The 21,896-nt window shown below is 49.3% G+C and overlaps 1 protein-coding gene across 1 annotated transcript; it reads right to left on the bottom strand.

Annotated features, from left to right (window-relative positions):
• Window positions 1-885: 885 nt before the first annotated feature.
• Hasp (Hig-anchoring scaffold protein) lies at window positions 886-16,471 on the bottom strand. The gene is made up of 6 exons (XM_033483304.2): window positions 15,245-16,471; window positions 13,726-13,856; window positions 12,753-12,993; window positions 11,640-12,444; window positions 9,888-11,321; window positions 886-1,640 (listed from the first exon to the last, which is right to left on the bottom strand). The coding sequence occupies exons 1-6, from the start codon at window positions 16,032-16,034 to the stop codon at window positions 1,571-1,573; spliced, it is 3,471 nt and encodes a 1,156-aa protein (XP_033339195.2). The 5' UTR covers window positions 16,035-16,471; the 3' UTR covers window positions 886-1,570.
• Window positions 16,472-21,896: the final 5,425 nt, after the last annotated feature.

The raw sequence follows: 21,896 nt of genomic DNA, 5'->3' as shown, positions 1-21,896 counted from the left end.
GAGGCTACCGAGTGAAATCGCTCAATTATTAATGCCGCAACCGAGATTATAGCGGCGATAATTCGGATCCATTAACGGCGCGGCGCGCAGGCGGTCCGCAACGCGCCAAACCTGGAAGCCATCGCGAAATCGAAGGTTTGTTTCTGTCGGAGGCCGAGCCGGCCGTGGAGATTCACTTAAACCACGTATGGTGTGACTCTCCTTGTTATTGAAATTAACCGGCGTGTAATCGTTTCGTAGCCGCCTGCCTTAAACGGACGAGGGGGACGTGCGAAATCCGCCATTTGTAGGACGCCGCGCAGCGTCGAGGCGTAACTACTCGCGCGGGCACGGGCACGGGCAAGGTGCGAAACCCATATTTGGCGATGCTTCGATAAATCTGCGTCGAGGGCTGAAATGAAACCGTCCCGCAATTTCGCCGGTGCCTCTTCTCTCTTCCGGTTCGAGCCCGGTGGAAACGTGCTCCGGGCTTGCCAGCACTGTCGCAGTTAATAAACTCGGACGGGGTTGAGGAAACCGTCGGTTCCCATTTGTATCGTATTGACAGACGGCTAAAAAACTGCCAGAAGCCCCCTGGCACCTAAAATTTTAACGCGGCATCGTTCCTGCAGTTTCATGAATACGCAGCGAAACGGAAACTCGACAAAGTCGGCACTTTTATTATCGATTCGAGAGTCTCGTCGCTTCGATATCTCGTGGTTATTATACATTGTACGTTTATTACAAAGGAGTATAGATAAAATACGACATCGTAAACGTCTAAGGGAATTAAAACAGCCGTTGCGTTATTTTCGACTCGAAGAACAATCGTTGGACGGTCGATGGCTGCTCGCTTAAAATGGACAAAAGTGCGGGAGTTTCGGGGAAACCACGAACACACACGGATTTCCGATTTATAGGAATTTATGCGGACCACAGATGTACATAAATTTCGCTATAGACGCGACAAAGTAAAACGCGGGAACTTGCCGGAGCATGTTCCCTCTAACGAGCAGAACCAGTCCAGCGGAATGGCTTAAAGTTGGATCAGCGTGGTAACCTCTAGCGGAGAAGCGTCGAGAAAAGTTGTCCAATCAGCGTGGTTGCAGGCGTTCGACGGGCTCGGGGATCGCAGGAAAACCCTCGAAGTATCATTCACGGTGCCGATTCACCCGGAAAGGCGTTTAACGCCGGATACGACAGCTTCCCTTTTCGCACCTAGCACCACCGGCAACTTTTCGAGCGTCGTCCGAATGCCGCCGAGCAGCACAATAAAACGATTTATCCCATAAAGAGGCCAGGTTCTGTGATCCGCGTTACGCGGGGCCATTAAAGTCTCTCTTCCCCTTTAACGCCTTCTCGCTTTCTACTTTTATCGTTCGCCTTCGTCGGAGCCGTTGTCGTTCTCCCGTGCACGCGTCCTTCTCGCTGGCAAATTAGCCAGCTGCTCGCAAGCAAAACCCGAGCTTGTGACACCGTTCGTTCGGTCCTGGTCTTCTGTCGTTCCGAGGGAAAGGATTTTCGCCGGATTGCGCGCTAGGTGGTCCTTCTTCGCACCTTCGCGGTGCCTTCAGCCACTCGGTCGCACCCTCTACTTTCTGTAATCACGGAATCGTGCCCTCTCATCGGCCTCCGCTCTTTGTCGCCGACTCTCTGCGAAGCTGCAACCAGAGGCGAGCTCGTTCATTAGCTGGCAAGGAGGTTCGAATCATTGGGTAACCGAGATAGCCCTTACGCGGTCTTCTCGTTATTTCGGAATCTTATTTGTTCGACTCTCGGACGACCAACAATGGGTCGAGAAAAACTGTGAAAACGTTCGACGTCGTTTTTGAACGGCGACCGCGTGAGGGTTCGAAGGTTACGCATCTCTGACAAACCTCAAAATTAACGTCTAATTGCAAATATCCATTACGCAAATTATAAAATTCATTCGGTAGTTTAACGCAGCTGCCGTGAATGTGAAAAATGAAAGACGACGTTAATTCGGCGAACGATAATGTCCGCGAATCAACTGTAGGAGTTTATTCGCAATGTCTGCCGTTTCGAGAGGAGTACGATAATTGTCTTAATTCAGAAAATTTTCATTCGTTTACAGCGAATCTACATACATTCGACGTAAAAACTTGCGTTTTCATAGCGTCGTTCCAGCAGAATTATGCGCGTTTCTGGTTGGAAGTGACGGGGAATCTCGTCCGTAAATTTCCTGTTTAATGACCACCCGCTGATTCGGCTTTTTCCTGAATTAACAGCCGCTTAATCAACTGTAACCGCGAACGGTGTACCGTAGACCGGAAACAGCTTAACGATTCGGGTAATTAGCCGAGCCGGATAGTAGCACCGTCACTTTTCGGTTGATAATGAGGCGAAAATGTCGGCGAAATGGAGTCGGTGAACATAACGATGTTATAATGGTAATAAACCGTGCGTTCAAACGCCATTAAAAACGATGTAAAATTCTACTTTTTTTCAAAGGCGTTGCCGAGTTGAATAATATCCGAGCCCGAAGCCTGCAAAACGACGACGGAAGTTCCTAAAGCGTGGGCGTTCCCGTGGAACATCTGTTATCAGCGAACGGAAAGTTACGTCGACAAAAATTACACGGACCGTTTTTGTAATGTTTCATATGTTTTTCTATATTCCTACGTTTCGATGGCGCAAACTTCTCAACAAACGTACCAAATTTGCGAGCATGTCAATTTTATGTTCCATGGAATTTACAATTGGCAAATGCCGCAGGTCGGATTCGATCGAACCGTAAATTCGGTTAATTAACCGAGAGCCTATTCTTCGTTTCTATGGAATATATCAGCGAATAAAAGACTCGGTCCGAGGCACGATCCAATATCCAGGAATCCGAGTACTCTGGAAACTCTCCTATAACTTTCTTCTCGTTCCAAGCCTTCGCCGAACCAGAGAAGTCGATGATCTCCAATAATTGCTGGAAAGCTGGGAAGGTGCCCGAGCCGAAAAGTCCGGCTCGGTGAATGACGTCCGGCCAACAAAGTATCAGCGAACTACCCTGTAAACCGAGGTCCTCGCCCCCCCCCCCCCCCCCGAAACGAAAGTTCATTCACGGAAGCATCGTTCGCTCGGCAGTTTCCCCATTGGCGAAGTCACGTTCGGAAGCGGCGAGGTTTCAACGTCGGAGAGAAGCTGCTTCCAGGAAAGTTCGGCGAACAATCCTCTCGGCCGGTCGATTGTCCGGCGAGGCGCGACTCGGACCTAACCTGTGAACCCTTTCGCTGCGTTTTCCGATCCATTGGAGGCGTGTAGCCGGTGGCCCCCGGGGCCCGTGGTCCCGGGTAGGGGCCACCGGTGGGGCGCGGAGCCATTCACGAACTCGTGGAAAGCACAATGGCCCGTCCAACTTGGCGCGTCTGTCCGCTGCCGTGCGGCTATCTAGGCAAATCCTCTCTCTCTCTAGGCCCGGAATAGCAGCAGGTTTCATTGAGAGCGAAGCCACCGAGCAATTTCGTGGCGGCATTGACTGCGCTAAGGCGACACTTGGCTCGGTGAATTGGCAGGAAGCCCGCGCCGCTTAACTCCTCTTTGTACGAGATTATCACCGGCTACTCGGTACTCGGCCCTCCGCCGCCGTCAACCGCGTTCGCATTGTCGCCATCGGGACCCTTCACGATTCCTCGACGAGAGTCTTTCCCCGTGATCGATCCGCTTCCACCGTCTCCGACCAGGTCCTGCCCGCTCCTGGCAGGTGACGGCTAACCACTCGAATCCTGCCGCACCGAATTTACTCGACGGTCCAAGCCTTCGTTTAGACACGGACCACGCTTCTTAGAAGTTCGCCTATTTTCTCCAGCTGGTACATCGACGGTATATTATAGACATTTTTGAGCCGTACGCTTCTCGGAGTTAACGGAGACAGCGTTTATTTCCCCGTAGTCGAAGAACTAATCCGCGGAGTCTCTCAATATTTGAAGAGGAAGTCGCGCAGCTGCTGCAGAAACTGCTCGTGAGAAGCGAAGCACCGACTCGGAGCGAAGTAGCGAGAAGGTTCTTCGGTAGCTTTTAACGCTGCATTCAGCAGATCCCGGATTAATAGTTCATAGGCGACCTGTTGATCGTAAAGTTTCCGTGATTTATGAGATTCCTGGAGCAGCGGTAGGGTCGCGGAGGGACCGTTGCATCGCATTCGATCAAACACCGCGGTACTTCCTGTTCCGTCCGAGGTTCGTTTGCCGATCGTTAACATCGGTTTTTAAACAGCGGCACGGCGCGGCACGGCGCGCCGGTGTGTTTGCACGAGAGGAACTAATGGGCGACAAAGCCTCGGCAGCCCGGAGGCCGTTTATCGCCGCGCTTTCTCGGTTAGCGCGTTTAACACCGTATCAACTGACCGCATAATCATCGTCGTACGAACTGGAATAATCACTGCCATGCCGCGAGAAACACCGCGCGCGCTTCGGCTAAGTGAATTAGTGGTGCGTGCCCTTGTCCATTCTTTTTTTCCGTCCACCGTCTTCTCGCCTCGGGCCTCGTTAAGCGCAGGCGTGCTAATGCCACCGGCACTCTTCGCCCAAGAACGTCGAGCACGTTGCCTCTGTTCGCGTCTATTGATTTTGAGCGAGTTTTCTGGCTGCCGCGTCCTCGACCGCGGTGCTATCGTCGCGGCGACTCGATAGTTGGATCGTTTGTCGCGCCTTTGACCTTTCGTCGTCGTCGTCGTCTTTGAACAGGGAGCACGTCTTTCTCGACAACGTGTACGACGGAAAGACGAAGCTACCGGATTCGATCAATTTTTCCGAGACGAGAATTTAATTGCTGCACGGGCTGCTCCCTGTGCACCCTTCCGCGTATCGATTCGCAAAGTTTCATCGAGACGCGATCTCGATTTCATCCCAGCGCTGTCGGTTATTCGATAGAGGCTCTACGATTACGGAACATCGAGCTCGACCAATTTATTTGTTTCAAGGTTTATCATATATTCCAGAATCGACTGTATTATTTCGGTAATAAACCGGCTTCGAACGAGATCCATTTCATCGTGTCAGTTTCCTGCATTCTTCACTTTTCATATTTCAAAATAAAGCACGCGCGGCTCGAAATGTTGCGCCATCGAGTCCGAGTTTACGCGGAATAAAACAACACATTGAGTTTAACGTTTCAGTCGCGATGCGTCGATGAAATCAAATAAATTGCTGTTACACCCATTTTGGAATGGAAATGGCCCGATTCCTGCGATATCCGGAATAACGATGTCTATCGTTGAAACTTCGGATTTTTCGATCGTGACAGCGGATTGCCGGAACTTTTACGATGTCGCGCGTTTATCGAGCATCGAGTTTAGCCTCCGAATCTTCGTGCTTTAAAAAATATCAACGTAGAACGTGCCAAATCATTTTTAAGGGAAGGTGTTCTCGCTCTTAGCATCGAATAGATAGCGATCGGCGGTTGAAACATAGTCTACGACGATTCGAGAGATCGACGTTTATCGCTTCTCCCGTGCTGTCTGCGCGCAGTAAAGATAATTCGATGACCTAAAATAAAAGGCGGCCATCCCAGCGATAATATTCCGGCGAATAATTGTTTCGCGCGGAACGACGACCAATTACGCGCTCGCAATCTGCTCCTTCCGCCTCCCCTGCGCGCAATAACAATCTTACGGCCGGGCTCGCACTTTTATTGGCGATATTATCGCGCGTATAGATCTGTTGCGCGGCGTACGGGCGCCTTATCATAACGAACGCGCGTGTTGTCGGGCCGGATTAATCGATTTAACACGATTCCCCGAACCGGTGGCGGTTGTGTTAACGAGCCGTGTTGACCAGATAACATCGGACACGGTTTCTCGTCGCCGCTCACGAATTATAATTGGTCCGTAATTAATGACACCGTTGATATTGACAGGTGGACGGGGCCGCTGGTCGCTATCGGAGAAAGAGAGAGAGAGAAAGAGAGAGAGAGAAAGAGAGAAAGAGAGAAAGAGAGAGAGAAAGAGAGAGAACGTCCACGTGAACGGCGGCGGCGCGCCGCGCGAATTACGCGGGCCCCGCTGCGCCCCTTGATCCCTTTTTCAGGCTCTGCTTATTTTCAGACTTAATTACCTCGGATGTTACAGCATAATCACCGATCGCCGCGTGCACCATCGATCCGGAGATATCGAGAATACGACTCTCCCGGCTCCCGGCTGCCATCGTGCTATACGTGCCGAGTGCCGATGCACACCTTTCAGGAATCGTGCATAGATAACGATCCGAGGGAACCTCGATGTTTGTGAAATTTTACCGATGAAATTCGTCGACTCGGTTTGTAAACCGGTATCTTATTTCGAAGGGCGTGTATCGTTGAAACCGAAGCGATCTTTTCGCTGCAAAATCTGGAGAAATGGCTCAGCGACGGCGCGTACTTTTACCTGAAGCAATCGTTTAAAAAAATGGCCTATTAATTTTTTCGAAAGAAATTCCCAGAAAGATACTCTTCTCGGACACGATTGCTTCGTAAAGTACGCAACGATTGTAAAGCGATGTCCTTCGTGGCCTACGACTTCTTGGTTCTACAATTTCCACAATTTAGCGAACACTTTAACAAGATTTCTCTCGAAACGTTTGCAACGAAGGCTCTCAAAATCGTCGATAAAAATTTAATCTTTTAACTTCGGATACCGGTGTGCACCGTTAGAGATCGACTACGTGTTTCGCGGTTCGATCGAAATTATTCAGGAAATTATTCGAAGTGGAGGGTAGCCCGGGCGAAACGAAGCCGCTGGTAAAAGGAATTCCGCGCTTCCCGGGTTTTACGGCTTCCGTTTAATGTACGGCCGATTCCGAGGCTTTAATTGGACACTCTTCTTGATCACGATCGACGATTCTCGGCGGACCTTCGTGCTGTCCATACAGGCGCGAGCACGCGTTCCCGTTTATCGAAATTGACTTTGTTGGATCGGCTTTTGATTGAATCTTTTTGCCTTTCTCCGACCCTGGAAACGTAATTTCCGTTGTTCGTTTACGCATTAACCGCGTGTATTCACGACGTTGGGAATATTTGGAGATCGACGTCATAAATCCGGCATGGTAAATTCGATCGAATTCATTTCGAATTTCCCGACAGATCGTGCACGCGAAGGCCGGACTGTCCGTAATCCATTGATGCGCCGAACATTTTAAATCGGGAATCGTCGAATTTCTAATTATTAGGATAATTATTTATAAAAATAATAAACGAACGAAAAACCGGTATATTAAAAATGAAAATGCGAAGCTGCTCTACGTTGAATTCTTTATCGCGCCGACGTCGACACCTTTCGCAGCGAATTATTCTTTAATGAGAATAATCAAACTCCCAAAACGTAAGCTTTTAATATTTAACGGCTCGTAATGCGGTATCAGCAGAACGCTTATCGTCGTAAAGAAGTAAAAGAGAATCGCTTGGTTAGTCATGCTGGTAATCGCGCTTCGATTAATCGACAGAAACGGGGAACGACTACATACTTGGCAGGCACACGGGATCCCATGCAATTCTATATAGTCGACGCTACGATCGTCGCATAAAAATAAATATCCTGCGGCGGATTCGCAGAGTATAATTAACTTCTGAAGGGAGATATTGGTTCGGATAATTAAAATACACCCTCAATTTCTTCGTATCATAATACTTATTATTCACTAATGATACTTATCCAATGGCTTTGTGTGTTTCTGTTCATAAAAATGCACGTGTACGAAGTAATTTCGATCGTTGACGTTCGCGCGTGTTCGCGCGTTCGTGGGATACGCGTAGGTACGTGTAGGCGTGAGCGTGTACGTGTACGTGTACGTGTATGTGCGTGTGTGTGCGAGAGTGAGAGAGATGCAGTGGAGGAGCGATCGATCGATCGATCGATCGATCGATACAAATGGCTCGAACGCTCGAGAGTACGTGCCTTGAATATGCGCAAGTAAAATGAATTTACGAAGAGAAGGACGGGAATATATTTATGCATACATACAAATATATATATATATATATATATATATATATATATATATATATATATGTATATATATGTATATGTATATCGATACGATCGCGTTGCTCGTTTCGATTCACTCCGGCAATCGAACCGAGGAAGAAGAAGGGCGTTATTCGAGAAACGAACGTATTACGTATGTACAACGATTACAATGCGGCCCGGCTTCCGATGAACAACAGTTTTACAAAAACCTATCATTATAACCGGCATATAACATTCAACAAACACAGCCCTCGAGTGAAACTTAATTAACCGACCGTCTAAACGAGGATCGTCCGGCTCGACGAGATTCATTACCGACAAACGTGTTTTTCGCTCCGCGCGATTCCCACGATCATACTTAAAATACGTTAACGTAGCCGTCTACTAATACGGATTGCCCTTAGGGACGCTTAAAATGTACGTTTCGCGACGCGAGCGTGACTACCGTTGTGAAAACGTAAACTGACAAACAAACGTACTTTCAACGATCTCCGCCGCAAGCATCTCTAGACGGAGCAGCAGCTAGCTCTACAAATTTAACCTCGCACCTTTGCAGTTCGATCGTCCTTTTGATTTTCATAGTCGCTTCGACTTACCGTGTCGCTGGCCGAACATTCTATCCGGAACGTGGCTTCTCCGTTCTCAGAGAAAGCGATCGATATCGGTGAAACGATTCGTACTTATCGATAGACTTACGAAAGGTGAATCGGTTTAACCGTGAATCTTATAGAGTTATTCCGTGAAACCTTAGTTTCGTAATTTAACTACAATTTTGGCCGCTGTTCCGATATTCAAAGTTTAACACTTTGAGCCCAGTCTAGCGTTTAATACGAAGGAAGACGTCGAGTTATTGTTAAGAAGACTGCGAAGATTCGGTTGGCGAAAATGAATTTGGCGCTTTAGTAATTATTGTAATAAGTTTGCAAAAAGTTGGAACAATTCAGTGATCGCCAGACTGCAGATTTCACTCGTCCATGGAAGAGGCGAATCCATAAAATAGAAAAATACTTCGCGTACCAACGCGAATAAAATATCGAAGAAGATCGAGAGAATATTAATTTGTCTCCGTGTCAAAAGCCTCGGTCGATAAAACCGAAGAATTTAGGATTTACGCGAAGAATTTTCCCGATCGGAAGATGCAACGTTGATCAGTCTTAATTTGCTTGGCGCGTGCGCGACGTGTCCCGATTAATCAAATTCTTTAGTCGCGGAGACAAGACCCAATTTCCTTGTTCCATTTAGCGCCCTGTCGAAAAGATTGTCTCATCGATGGATATAGAGTCGTACGACGATATTGGAACCCGGAAGCGTCGCATCGGTATACTCCGAGCGATCGCTTCGTTTAGAAGAGAATATTCGCGTCGCACGAGCGATGCTCGTGCGCGAGAAACGGTCGAAAGAAAAATATCCTACCCTCGTCGCTCGATCGATTTCCAGATCAGCACTGCCAACGGTTCCCAAACGCGAGCACGCGCAGCAACGGAACGTGTACAGCCTGCGGCTCCGCTATCTAACCACCGAGTCGCGAATCGCGAGTCGGAAACGCGCTTAACCATCGGCGATCCAGCAACCTGGTAAGAAGAAGCATCTCGCGAGACCCCTATCGATCGCAACTGCAAAGGCCGCGGCCTCTACCCTCGATCCGCATCGTGATACAGAACACACCGACACCCAACGAACTTAGCGCGACCTAGACGACGATCATCTAACGGCTCGCATCGCGTCCGAACGAACCGTCGATTAATGAGCCCGGGATTTCCGGGTACACCGAGACTTGCATGGAAAAAGACTGACTCATGAAAAAAGCGCGACACACGCGGTACAATGCGCATCGACTTTCTGGGACAACGATTATAACTATCGTATATGGTGTATACTCGCCTAAAATCGATTGATATCGGTAAATGACTTAATAAATTCCGTTAATATCACAACACAATTACATATTCCCATCGCTCACTTGATCTCGTACGCGCCGAGGTTGCCCTTGCGTCTCCTGTAGACAGCAGGCTGCTGCTGCTGCTGCTGCTGTTGCTGTTGCTGCTGCTGCTGTTGTTGCTGCTGCTCGTTGGTGTGGTTGCCCTGGACGATCGATCGCTTCACGTTCGCCCTGTACTCGTCCTCGTACGCGTTCAGATACAAGTTCTTTAGAAATATTTGATTATCCAGCTCGGACGGCGGCAGAAAGCGCTTCGAGCGGCTCTGCTGCTGCGCTTCGAGCTCCTTGAACGTCAACTGTCTGGTCTTCTCGTCGTCGTAGGCCTTCCTCGAGCGCTTCGAGTTCCTGCGCACCCTCCTCGAGCCGTCCTTCCGCATCGTTAGAACGTTCAAGCCCAGCAATCGACGCTTCTGGTGCGTGGGACTCGCGTCGTCCGACGCGTTCCGTATCCGCTTGCTGCGATGCTTGGGCGCACCCTCTTTGCTGGCCGGGATCTCGTTGTCCAACACCGAAGACTCGTTCCCACCTGCCGCGAAGGATCGATTCTCGTGGCTCTCGATCTCCCTGGGTGTCGCCAAGGTGGTCGTGCTGCTCGTCGAGGTCGTCGTGGTCGTTGTCGCCGTCGTCGTGGTCGTCGTCGACGACGAGCTGGACGCCGTCGTGGTGCTCGTGGACGACGAGGCGGGCAACGTCGTCGGCTCCGTGCTGTCCTCGCTGCTGTTCAGCTTCGCCTCTATGATATGTTTAAAGAACGCGTACATCTCGCCCACGGTGAACGTGCTGCCGTTCCTCACCGTGAACTTGTCGATGTTCATCCGCTTGATCAGCTCCTCCGTCGCGTTCCTCGCCTCCAGCATCGACAGCTTCTCGGTCACGTAGCTGTTCACGAACTCGTAGAAGCCTTTGTAGTAGTTCTTCCGGTGCTTCTTCTTGTCCTTCGACTTCTTCGATTTGTCGCCGTGCGGCTGGCCCTTCTTCCGCGAGTCCTTGCGACCCTTCTCGTTCCAGCGGGTCGACTTGTTGTAGAACCGCATGATCTTCTCGAACTTCCGCTTCAGCTTGACGAACTCCCGTTGATTACGAACCTCGAACTCGGAGCGGCTTCTGGAACTGTTGCGCCGGGCTTCGGACAGGTCCACGTGGAAGAAGTTCTTGCTCATGGCGTTCAAAAGGTCGTGCATGCTACCGTTCGACGAGCTGTTCGATTGTCTGGCGTCGATCCGCTGCAGTTTCCTGTAAGCGATCTCCAGGAAGTCGATCATCTTCTCCTCGCGCAGCTTCGAGCGGTTCCCATGGTTCGCGTGCTTCTTCCAGGATGGCTCCGTGGAGTTGTCGGTGCGGTGCTGCGTGAAATTCAGAGCCTTCTCGGGCTTGTGCTTCGCGTGGTCCTTGCCCTTGTTCAGCTCCAGGCGAAGCAGCTTCTTGCCGATCTTGCGGAAGAACTCGATGAACTTCCTGCGGGCGATAAGCGGACAATTTGATATTACAGCCGGAGACGGTTTCTAGAATTTTTTGGCGATTAGGTCGAGGTTCTAGGATTTCGAAGAGCGAAGGAACTCGAGAGGAGATAATTGAAATACTATAATAATAATATATCACTCTTCCGTGGCAACCCCTATCTTCCATTATTTTTTATGGAGTTGCTCGCAAGAGGGCAGTTTCACATTACAGTCACTTGATTCGAACAAGTCGCCGTAACAATATTATTAGATAACGAAACAATCGGCAGCGCGAATCGACGGGGCAATCGAACGTTCCAACTCTGTCGCCTACCTGTAACTCATGGTGAGATCCTCGTCGCTGATGGACCGCCTTCGCCTGCTCCACCGAAGCCTAGGGTGCTGTCCAGGTATGCACTTGGGCAGTTCCTTGGGGCTCCAGTTCCCTCCGACGCAAGTAGCCCCGGTAGGTTGGCCTTCGTCCAGCACGTAGCCCTTGTCGCAGTCGTACATGATCTGTTTGTTGTTCACCACCTTCTTCACGTAGGGTCTGTAATCGTAGACGCCCATGTTTCCCACGAGGAAGACCTTGCCATTCTCGATCATGCCGGGGAACGGACAGAAGACTTGAACGCAGTGAGGAATATCTCCGGTCCAGTTCCCGTACTGGCATCGCACCCACAGCGAGTCGTTCATGGGTCCTCCTCCGACCAGATGGAAGCCGTCCTTGCACCTGAACGCGGCCTTCATTCCGTGATCCGTCTTCGGCGCGATCGCCATGCCGTTCTTCGGCGGCTTCGGCATGTGCTTGCACCGAGCCGGGGAACAACTTGGCACTATCGACCAGGTGCCGTTGTTGCAGACCACCGGGGTGCTGTTCGCGGCGAACTCGTAGTTCTTCACGCAGGAGACCAGCAATCGCTCCCCGTGCTCCACAACGGTAACGTTGTTGATGTGATCGTTCTCGTGGCTCGCCACCGTGATGTTGCCGTTTTCAATTTGCGGCACCACGCACGGGGCCAGACACTGCGGTAACGGGTAACGCCATTTTCCGTCGGCCTGGCAGACGGACGAGGCATTTCCCTCGAGCTTCATGTGGTCGTTGCACCGGTAAATTATGCTCGCGCCCAGACCCGTACCTGTCGCCGAAACAAGTCCGCGGGATTAGCAGGTTGTCGGCTGTCCGACGGATCGATCTCCGCGATCGATCGCGGAGTCGTCGAATCGAATCTCGCTCGCGGCTCGCGCAGCGATCGCTCGTCAGAAGTTTTTTCAGGGATGATCGCGATATTGTCACGGTTTTGGAAACGGAACGAACGGTATTACGGTGTTACAGAGAGAGAAAAAAAACTGTACCCACCGCAAGAGGATTTAAATACCGATTTATTTTTATTTCACGGAATTTATTTATAACGCGACGGAGAATTTGTTCAAGCGTTCAACTTACCGGCCTCCATATTCTCGATCCAGCCGTTGTAGAGAACGCCGGGTAAACCGCAATTAATTTCCTGGCAAGTGGGCATCTTTCCAGTCCATTTTCTGTCAGCGCCGCAGCGTCTCGTCCCAGCGCCTACCACCGTGTAGCCGTAGTCGCATTCGTAATGCACGATGGAATTGTATGCATACGAGGTGAAGACCGCCTTCCCTTTTACAGGGTTCTCCGGTATAGGGCATTCCACCGTGGTAACCTGAACAAGCGAAACGTTTCCACGTTGGAGCCCATGGAAAGGGAGTGACATGGGGTTGGGGGATGTTAGGACAACTTGCAATCAGTTCTAGAAAATATTAAATGTACTCTAAAGTAAAATACTATAAATTCTATTCTATGAGATGAAACCGTGACGAATGAATCTATTAACTCCTTAGTGGGCTTGCGGAATACGCCTGGAAATATATTAATTAATATATTAATTAGAGTTACATCGATGCAGGCTAAATTGTTATCGGCACAGGACAGACCACTTAGGGGTTGATATTGAAATAAAACCGAGTCGAAAGCGATAAAAGTCTTCAAATATTTAAAAATTGATCGTACGATGTAACTAAACAACTTAATAATTTGAAGTATCAAGTGCATAATATTTTAAATGCAAGTATTTATCAAACCGCGGATTTTATGCGTTTACAACAACGGTTGGATAAAGTACGAAACGGTAAAAATATTAAAAGAATTTAAAAATCCTTTATTTCATTTTCATCTCGTTAAAATTACGAAGAGAAGAAATACATTACCGCGCGGCCACTGTTTGTTGCAAATGAGGTAGAACATGTGTTCATCCAACGCGAAAATTCACGGAGTAATTATCATGTTTTCGCGTTTCGTTAAAATGTAAAACGCGACTTGCAGATACGACAAAAATAATACGACCTACGATGCTGATGCAGTTGTTTGCAAACAGAATTGTTCACGAGATGCTTACTTGAACGCATTGTGGCGATTCCTTCGGGGTCCATGTGCCGTCCGCCAAGCAAAGCTTTTCAGCCTTGCCAACTAATTCGTTGCCCTCCGCGCAGTGATACGACACGCGACAGTCGTACGTGTAACACTCCCCTTAAAAAGCAATGATACCACGTTTATCCCAATTTTCAACGACACCGTCGACGTTGCGAGAACGTTGTAGCGATAATATCGTTGACAATATTGGCGGTGTTCGAGGTTGCCAAGGGAGGGAAACCGATACTCCGTCAAAGAAGATTCGTGGACTATTTTAAACGAGACCCTGAACGTCGAAAACACATTATACATATAACGTGCTACTACGATATACGCGAGCATAGCTGCGCAAATACGTCTAAACCCGTCATTCGATTAAAAACGTAACTTCGTGAATTATTTATCGGATGAAAATAACGATGTTATCCTACGGGAACGCTCGATGAAAAGCAATTGGATAATACGAGTATATTTATAATTATGCAGCTACGTGGTCGCTAATGATTGTATCGTTAATGCAGTTGCTCATAAATAGTTAAATACGGTACAGCAATATTACAGCTTTCATAATTCATTGGAAATCCGGGAGACCAGCATAGTCAAATTGTGTAAATCATTTTAACCCTCGTCGTTTATTGTTACTCGCGGAATTTAATTGACACAGTATTGTTGCTTGAATTCGTCTTAATTATGTAGATGTTTTACAAAGCTTTGCGACTCTTTCGATGACGTTTACACATACAATGAAGTGAAACGAATTTATACGAGTAACGTAAACATTTCGCAGAAACATCAAATATGCATTAAATTCCCGATGGATCAGGTATTTTTTCGAAAAAAATTTCTTCCGTCCATTTCAATAGAAGCGACATATTGCACTCGCGTAAACATTTCATTGCAAGTTCATGCACAAGTATTCCCACAAGGGAATGGTTCTCTATTATTAAGAAAATTGTCGTTGAAAACTTGGTGGAAAAGACACGTAAAGATATTTCTTAACAGATAACATGCAAACGATGTATCGCTTTATCGACCGAAGGTTTCGGCGACAAAAGAACTACTTACATAACATGTTAATTCTCGAGTAAATAGAATACTTCTCCGGAAGTATATTCTTGGTAAGAATACTTCGTTAAAAATGCCTAGAAAAACAACAGACTCGAAAGCCAGTGCGCCACTTCGAATTAGAAAGAAAATACAAGCTGACACGGTCGCAGATTTCCCGACACCGTGTGCCCGGAGCACCGGCAAAGCCGTCCGAACAATTAATCTCGAAAACAAATGCTAATGCAATGGGTTGAGCAAACGTTTGCCGATCTCGCGGTGGCATTCCGCCGAGCCGCGATAATACCAAACAACGGCTAGAAAAACAGTAAACCTAAACGCAACCGAATCGTACCCCGCGGGGTCTGGGTCCGCAAACATTTCGCCAGCGAATCGGTGCGAACCAAACAACCGTTGTTCGACGAACAAACAACGAGCAACGAACCCAGCCGCATACGTACCGGCGTGCCATCCGTTGGCGATGTCCGCCGGTGGATCGCACTTCTTCGGCTCGCAGGTGATGTCCGGTCCGAACCAACTGACCGTGCCCTGCATCAACAGGCACTTGGCCTTCCTGACCCCGTTGGTCACGTAACCGTGATCGCAGAAGTACTGGACAACGCTGTCCAGGTCGAAGGTCGTCTGCTCCGGTAGCGCGTTGTGCCGCGCGTTCGTCACTTTCGGCGGTTGCGAGCAGAAGGACTTCGGGTCTCGTTTGCAGGAAGGAGTGGTGCCGGTCCAGTTGCCGTCAGCCCTGCAGGTCCTCTCGGTGAGCCCGACGGGGAAGTAGTCCGGGTCGCAGGTGTAACGAGCCTGGTCCCCGAAGAAGCGGCTGGCGACGGTGACGGTGCCGTGCTGGATCGCGTTCAGCACCGGACACTCTCTCTCGGGCTTGATGCAGGACATGCCGCAGGCTCCGTCGCACCTGCATTTCTTCTTCTTGCTCTTGCAGTCCTCGTCGGTGGAGCACTTCCGGAGACACTTCTGGCCGAGCAGCATCGCCTGCTGCTCGTCGCGCGGGCACATCGCCGACGGCGAATTCCTCGGGTTCTTGTAGATCCTGCCATCGTCGTCGACCTCCGGCTTCGACTGGTAGGTCTGGTCGTCGTCCGCGTCGTCCTCGTCGTCGTCCCAGTCGTCGTCCTCGTCGTCGTCGTCGTCGACGGCCGCGGCCTGCTGGCGGAGCTTCGACTCGGACGCGACGAACAGGGTGCACAGGACGAGCAACAGAAGAGCGGCACTCGGTCGCATCCTAGCAGTCTCTCTCGCTGAACAACACTGGCTCGAAGAAACTCGCGGAAAAGAAGCGCACGGGTCCAACGGTCCTCTCCCTCTCGCGCTCTCTCGCGCTCTATTGCGCTCTCTCGCACTCGGTCTCACTGGCTGGCCACGCGTTTACACGAGATTCGACGGAAAAACTGTCGGACCAGTCTGATGCAGAGTGCCAGTCTCATCCCGAGGCTCCGCCGAGGACGACGTCGTTTCTCTCGCGGCCGTGACTATTAATCGAGTCTGCCTCTTCGGCGTCCAGGAGGATTAGGATGGCGTGTCTCTCTCTCCGTCACGCTCGCCGCCTCTCTGTTCCCCTAACTCCGTGGAATTTTTTTCTTTATTGTGCGGACTGCGGCCCCGTGCTGCCGGGAATTCGCGGATACTCGCGCATCTCTGCACGCGCATTCAGCCTGTTCAATACATCTCCTCACTCGTGCAGCTTCCAGCAGATGGCGAGGGACAGGGGAAAAGCTCGGAGTTGCGCAGAAATCGACGACCACCCTCGGACACCTCTCGTTCGACCGTGCCACGCGAGGGGGATGCTTTCCATGGGCTTCTTTCTTTTTTTACGGACACCGTTGCGATCGGACACCATCGGACACGATCGGATGCGTGTCCTAACTTACCCTCGATCCCCCACCCTTCTCTCCGCGGAGCCGAAAGTAGGGGAAACTCGTCGAACGCGGACTGGTCACCCGAATCGTCGATTAATTCTTTATTATTTATTACGCGAACCGTCCACCGGTCGCGATCCGATATCCCACGGTCTCTGTTATCCCTCTGTAACAACTGGTTCGCCGCATGGATTCGTCGCTGTTCCGTTGTCGAATCGAGCCGAACGGATCGTGTAAATTTAACCTTAACTTTACACGATCGCGCGAAATCGTGTTCTCTTTGAAAAATCATTCATTCCATTTTCAATGCCGAGCTCTCGCGTTATCGAATCAATCGAGGTTAAAGTTTTGCCCAATAGCTGTATCGATAGCTCGTAACGGAGTATTACATTTCCTAGGAGAATTCGGTGAATACCGTCGCACAGAGAACGGAGAGACAACGGAGCCAGATAGCGCTATCCTGGCGGCCGTGTTTCCAACAAGTAGAAACAGACAGTCGGGGGCAGACATGTCGGCCAAGTGGTATTCGGTAGCGCTCGCACTCCAGCGATCTTCAAAGTTAATTTCCTCGAAAATGAAGCTTCCTATGAAAAATATTTGTTCTACATTTTCAGCTTGCTTCATTCTGAAGCATCGTTCCGTCCGCGCCGGTGCTATAATTTCTCGAGTACTCCGCCTTCCCTTTTCCAGCGGATCCGCCGCTGAAGAAATCACGACTTTCCGTGGGATAAACGTTCCCGTGCTAAAGCGTCCATGTCCCGGACCTTTTCACTCGAACACACTCGTTCCAAACTATAGCTTTGGTTCCACGATATTAAGTAGAAATGCTTTCGATTTAGACTTTCCAGAAGCAATTACATCGATGGTATGCATTTACGATTCGCCTATCGTCGATCGTCTAGCAGTCTTTTAAAATCGAAGAGTAATAATTAAACATTTATTCGATACAAGTTTATTCAAATGAAACGATCGAGTGTGTTTTAGACACGTATGCACCGGGGCCGTTAAAAATCGGAACGAAGCGGGTAAACAAAGCGATGATAAAGCCGTCCGAAAAATGCTCTCTTAAATCAACTAAAAACCAGCAAAATCGTTCCTTTCAATATTTCCTCGACCTCGAAACGCAACGTTCGGCGCCGAACGAAATCGTGCCACCGTTCATTGTTCCCAGCAGCGTGTATGAAAATATGGGGGTAGAAAGTCGCGAAAATATCCCGCGGGAAGTCCGCTTAAAAATACATTTGCCGCGTGTCAATTTTATCGGTGTCTTCCGCTCCGAACATATATCTTCCTCCGTCGCGTTCGCGACAGAGTAAATAGAGTCCGCCGCGCAAACAAATATTCCCCGGCGTCCGAATCAAGCTCCGCGCTATCTTTTCCCCGGGCTGCAGCTTTTGCAACGTTCCACCGATCCGGTAATTCCGGCTCTAACAACGGGAATTTCTCGCTAAGCAGTCCGCCAGCAATTTTCGAATCGTTCTCCTCCGCGAGGCGTGCGGAATCTCGTGCCCCCCGGCTCGATTGCATACATTTTCATGCCGCCCCGCATGGAAACGTTACCTTTTCGCAACCATGCCGAAAACCGTAGCTACCCGTCGCAAAGTTACCCGTTAACGCGTCGAGTCACGGAATCGGGCACCTGCAGCCACTTTCTAACCCGTTCGCGCGCGATTCAACCGCGACCAGACAAATTGCTTCGATTTCGCTACAGATCCACACCCATTCTAGCGGCGTTCCTAAGATTTCATCCGGTTCGACCGATTTGGTTCAGCCGATCTTGGTGTACTCTCGTGATCGTTGCGTTCATAGACTCGTAGTCGATCGTCGGGTTACGATTAAAAAGATAGAGACTTTTAATCCTGAATTATTTATGGTCCATTCGATCGTTCGTTTAGTCGGGATTTTTTCGGAGAAGATACAACGAAGATGATCGCTTACGAAATAGCACGCTCGACGAATCTTGCAGATTCATCGATGCAATATAATATTATCATTAACGCGTATAAGTATAATATTCCCGACTCTGCAATTCCAGCAGTGCTCCGTGAAATTTTCGAAAGAGATGAAATTTTTCGCAATCCCGGAGTGCGGACAATAATCGGTAAAGCCGAAAATGAAAACTTCCGGCAACATCCCCGGATTAAATTTCAAGCTCGAAATATTTCGAGCGGGCAGGGTATGCAAACAATTTCGTCGGATTTTTACCAAATTGCGCGGGAATAGCGCGCGGAAAATGGAGCGTTCAAATAGCAGGGAATATTTGAAAATTCGGATACCGGGAGAGTTAGGGGAACAGGGGGCTTCCCCTAAATTTTTCTCTATCCGTTCGTATCCCGATTTGCATGATAAAGCGGCAACGGTGCGCGCGAGCGCGCCGCAGCCGGCTGAAAAACGTCGGAGATAGCGAGGCGTGGGCAGTAGCCGGATCAGTTTTCAGCGGACAAAACTCGATCTACGGTGCTTGTTAACCGTGGCACGAGGTAATCCCTGATTCCTAAGTTAGTTGCGTCGTTAGAGTAAGCCCGTGTCTCCCATTGTCTTCGTAACGATCGTAATCAATCGGTACGGTTCGATGCGCCGCGCCGGTTCACGCCGTAGGTGATCTCCGAGGGCCAATCTCGGGTATCGGCTTCATCGTTCTCGCCGCGTGTCCCCCGGATGTCTTCATTTGTCTTATTCAAATGAGTCGCGGTTCCGACGGTCCCTGGACCGCTGCGCGGCGATTCGAGAAAGCAACCCTTTCCTACAGAAAATTTATTTTCCAAACTCGATCGTGCGGGGACACGCTTTCCGATCAAAACTTCCCGAACTTCCAGGCCCGACTAACAATTATTATAAAACCATTATCATGGTATAAAATTCGTAACAATTTAATCTGTCGATTAGACGAAAGAACGCAGAATCCCTTGCGACATTTTCCCCAAGATTCGTGGAAGCATAGGTGAACAATGTCTTCGGGCTAGTGGAATCTTGCAGGAACGAGGCCACTCGGGGCTCTCGCTGCTCTGCACACAGAGCCGCCGGTTCTTTGCGATTTAAACAGCAAATTGGAGCGAATCTATTTGTTTTAGGGTACTTCCGGGACGTCATTTTTTATGGATTCGGTCTTGGGGACACGCCGTCTTATTTTCTCCACGCACCGTTTCGATCTCTTTAGAATTGCTGGAACCGTGTTTCGCGTTATCGCGAAGGAAGGAGCATCGATGCGACGACAAGGTTTTAAAATTGCTGTTTGTAAATGAAATTCTATCGCTCGGAGATATCGAGGGCACCGAAAAGTCCCCGGGCGTTTCAGATTCTTTGTACGGCCGAGAGTACCGAATGCAAATAAAAGGTTCCCGACAATGAAAGCACGTTTCGTTCGGCGAGCATCGTATGCATATTTTGTCGAACGGAATAGCATTTGTAGGAGTTTCATTAGAATACTTTATTTGGCAGGCTAGTACCGACGGGCTCCGTTCATTAAATATCGGCGTTACAATAGGGCATCAGCAATGGAGATGATTCCCCGGGAACGTATTCAACAGTTTCTCCGAACTAATTTCCAAGGCTGATCGCGTTCGCAACATCGTGGGATACGAACGACGCGACTTTTCCTCTCGATGCCAGCGCGAACGGCCTCCGAGGGTTATTCATTGTCGGGAGTGTATCTTCGTTTAGACGCGAGAATGTCAGGTGAGATTGACAGAGTGGCAGTAACTCGGTAGCTGAAAATGGGAGTGGCTGAAAGACGAGAGGACAGCTCGCTCAGCGACATCCCCGCGGCGCCTCTTCGCGGATCTCGAGCCGAGAAGCAAGGACGTAAGGAAAACAGTGGTTCTCACCTGCCTGCAGCCATTTTTTATATTTCCATTACGTTTTCGTATCGCGGCACGCGTCGTTTTCGTGAATTTTTCACGGCCGGCATTTTCCATTTTCTTCGTTCTTGAACGTCGGCATTTTCTACTCTAACAGATTTTTAGGGGCAACATTTATCATTTTATCTTCTAGCAAGCAGCAAACCGTGGAATACACGTATATACAATTGAACACGGTCTTGCAATCGATTACCAACAATTGTCGGCGAATTAAGAATTATTACAGTTTGTGAAGTGCCGAGAAGTAAATTGCAAACTTTCCGCACTTCCAAGTTACAGCATCCACGAGCGTACAATCGAAACGATGCTCGATGCAGCCTTCGTTTCAGTCTCATTGTAACCGTCGAAATAAACTTCCCTTTCACCGGGAGTTACGTTAATTATTCCAGAGCGCGCAGAAATCGGAATAAATATCCGCAGTCGACTTGTTATTAATTCTCCCCGGCCGGCAGACGGGAAAGAAACGAATCAAATTTGTTGTGAAACTTCGGTCGAAGAGTATCCTTCGAATGGAATTCAAAGGATCGGCTGGTCCGGTTGCAATCTCCGTCGGCGCAGAAAGTGGTGTCTTTGTCGAGTTATTAAACTGCAGAAAAATATTTCAGGAAATGAGACTCTCTCTCTCTCTCTCCGCGAGAACGGCTCCGTTGTGTTTGTTTCATCGAATGAAGAACGTCCTTTTTGTCGCGCAGTGGGCGGTAAGCCAGCCTCGGAGCTGAAAGAACGACGAGCCCGCGGTGTCAGCTTACAGCTACGTGCCTACGTTATGTCGCGTTATCTTTTTTAATTTATCTCCTCCCGATTGAGGCGGAAAGACGCTGACAATAAATGCGCCGCGATCCGCCGGCTTTTCTCTCGACTATCGACTCTTCGGTCTCGGCGCTCTCGACTCTCTCGACTCTCGACTCTCGACTCTCGACTCTCGGCTGATGCTGCGTATCGATCAGAGGCCACGGCCAGATTGCCGCGATACGTCGCTCAAACGTTTCTACGTTTTCGCGTGTAACCTTTCATGTGCACGTTGCTACTTCAACGACTCGAGAACCCGTTCGTTTTTCAAGCTTTCAAGCTTTTTGCGCTGCTGCGGTTCTGCTTTTTATTCCCTGTTTCCTTCTTCGCTCGAGATGTTGTTGCACGCGCTGCGTCTTTCGGATTTCGATTTCATTTATTCGAAACAAAAGTCTCGGGCAATGGACTTTTCCGATAAGCGCGAGTTTCTGGATTTATTCGTGTACCTTTCCCAAACGTTGTTGTCGCACGTTTTCATCGTTGAAAGCACACGTTTCTCGAACATGCGCTCTAAGAGTTTAAGTACGATGCCGGAGGAGTGTAGCATCGAACGATAAAGCGACAAATTGTTGGAAGATTCG

Source organism: Megalopta genalis, chromosome 4, assembly GCF_051020955.1.
Source record: "Megalopta genalis isolate 19385.01 chromosome 4, iyMegGena1_principal, whole genome shotgun sequence".
Lineage (NCBI taxonomy): Eukaryota > Metazoa > Arthropoda > Insecta > Hymenoptera > Halictidae > Megalopta > Megalopta genalis.
Note: the sequence above shows the minus strand (reverse complement) of the source record. Positions and strands in the feature narration are given on the sequence as shown.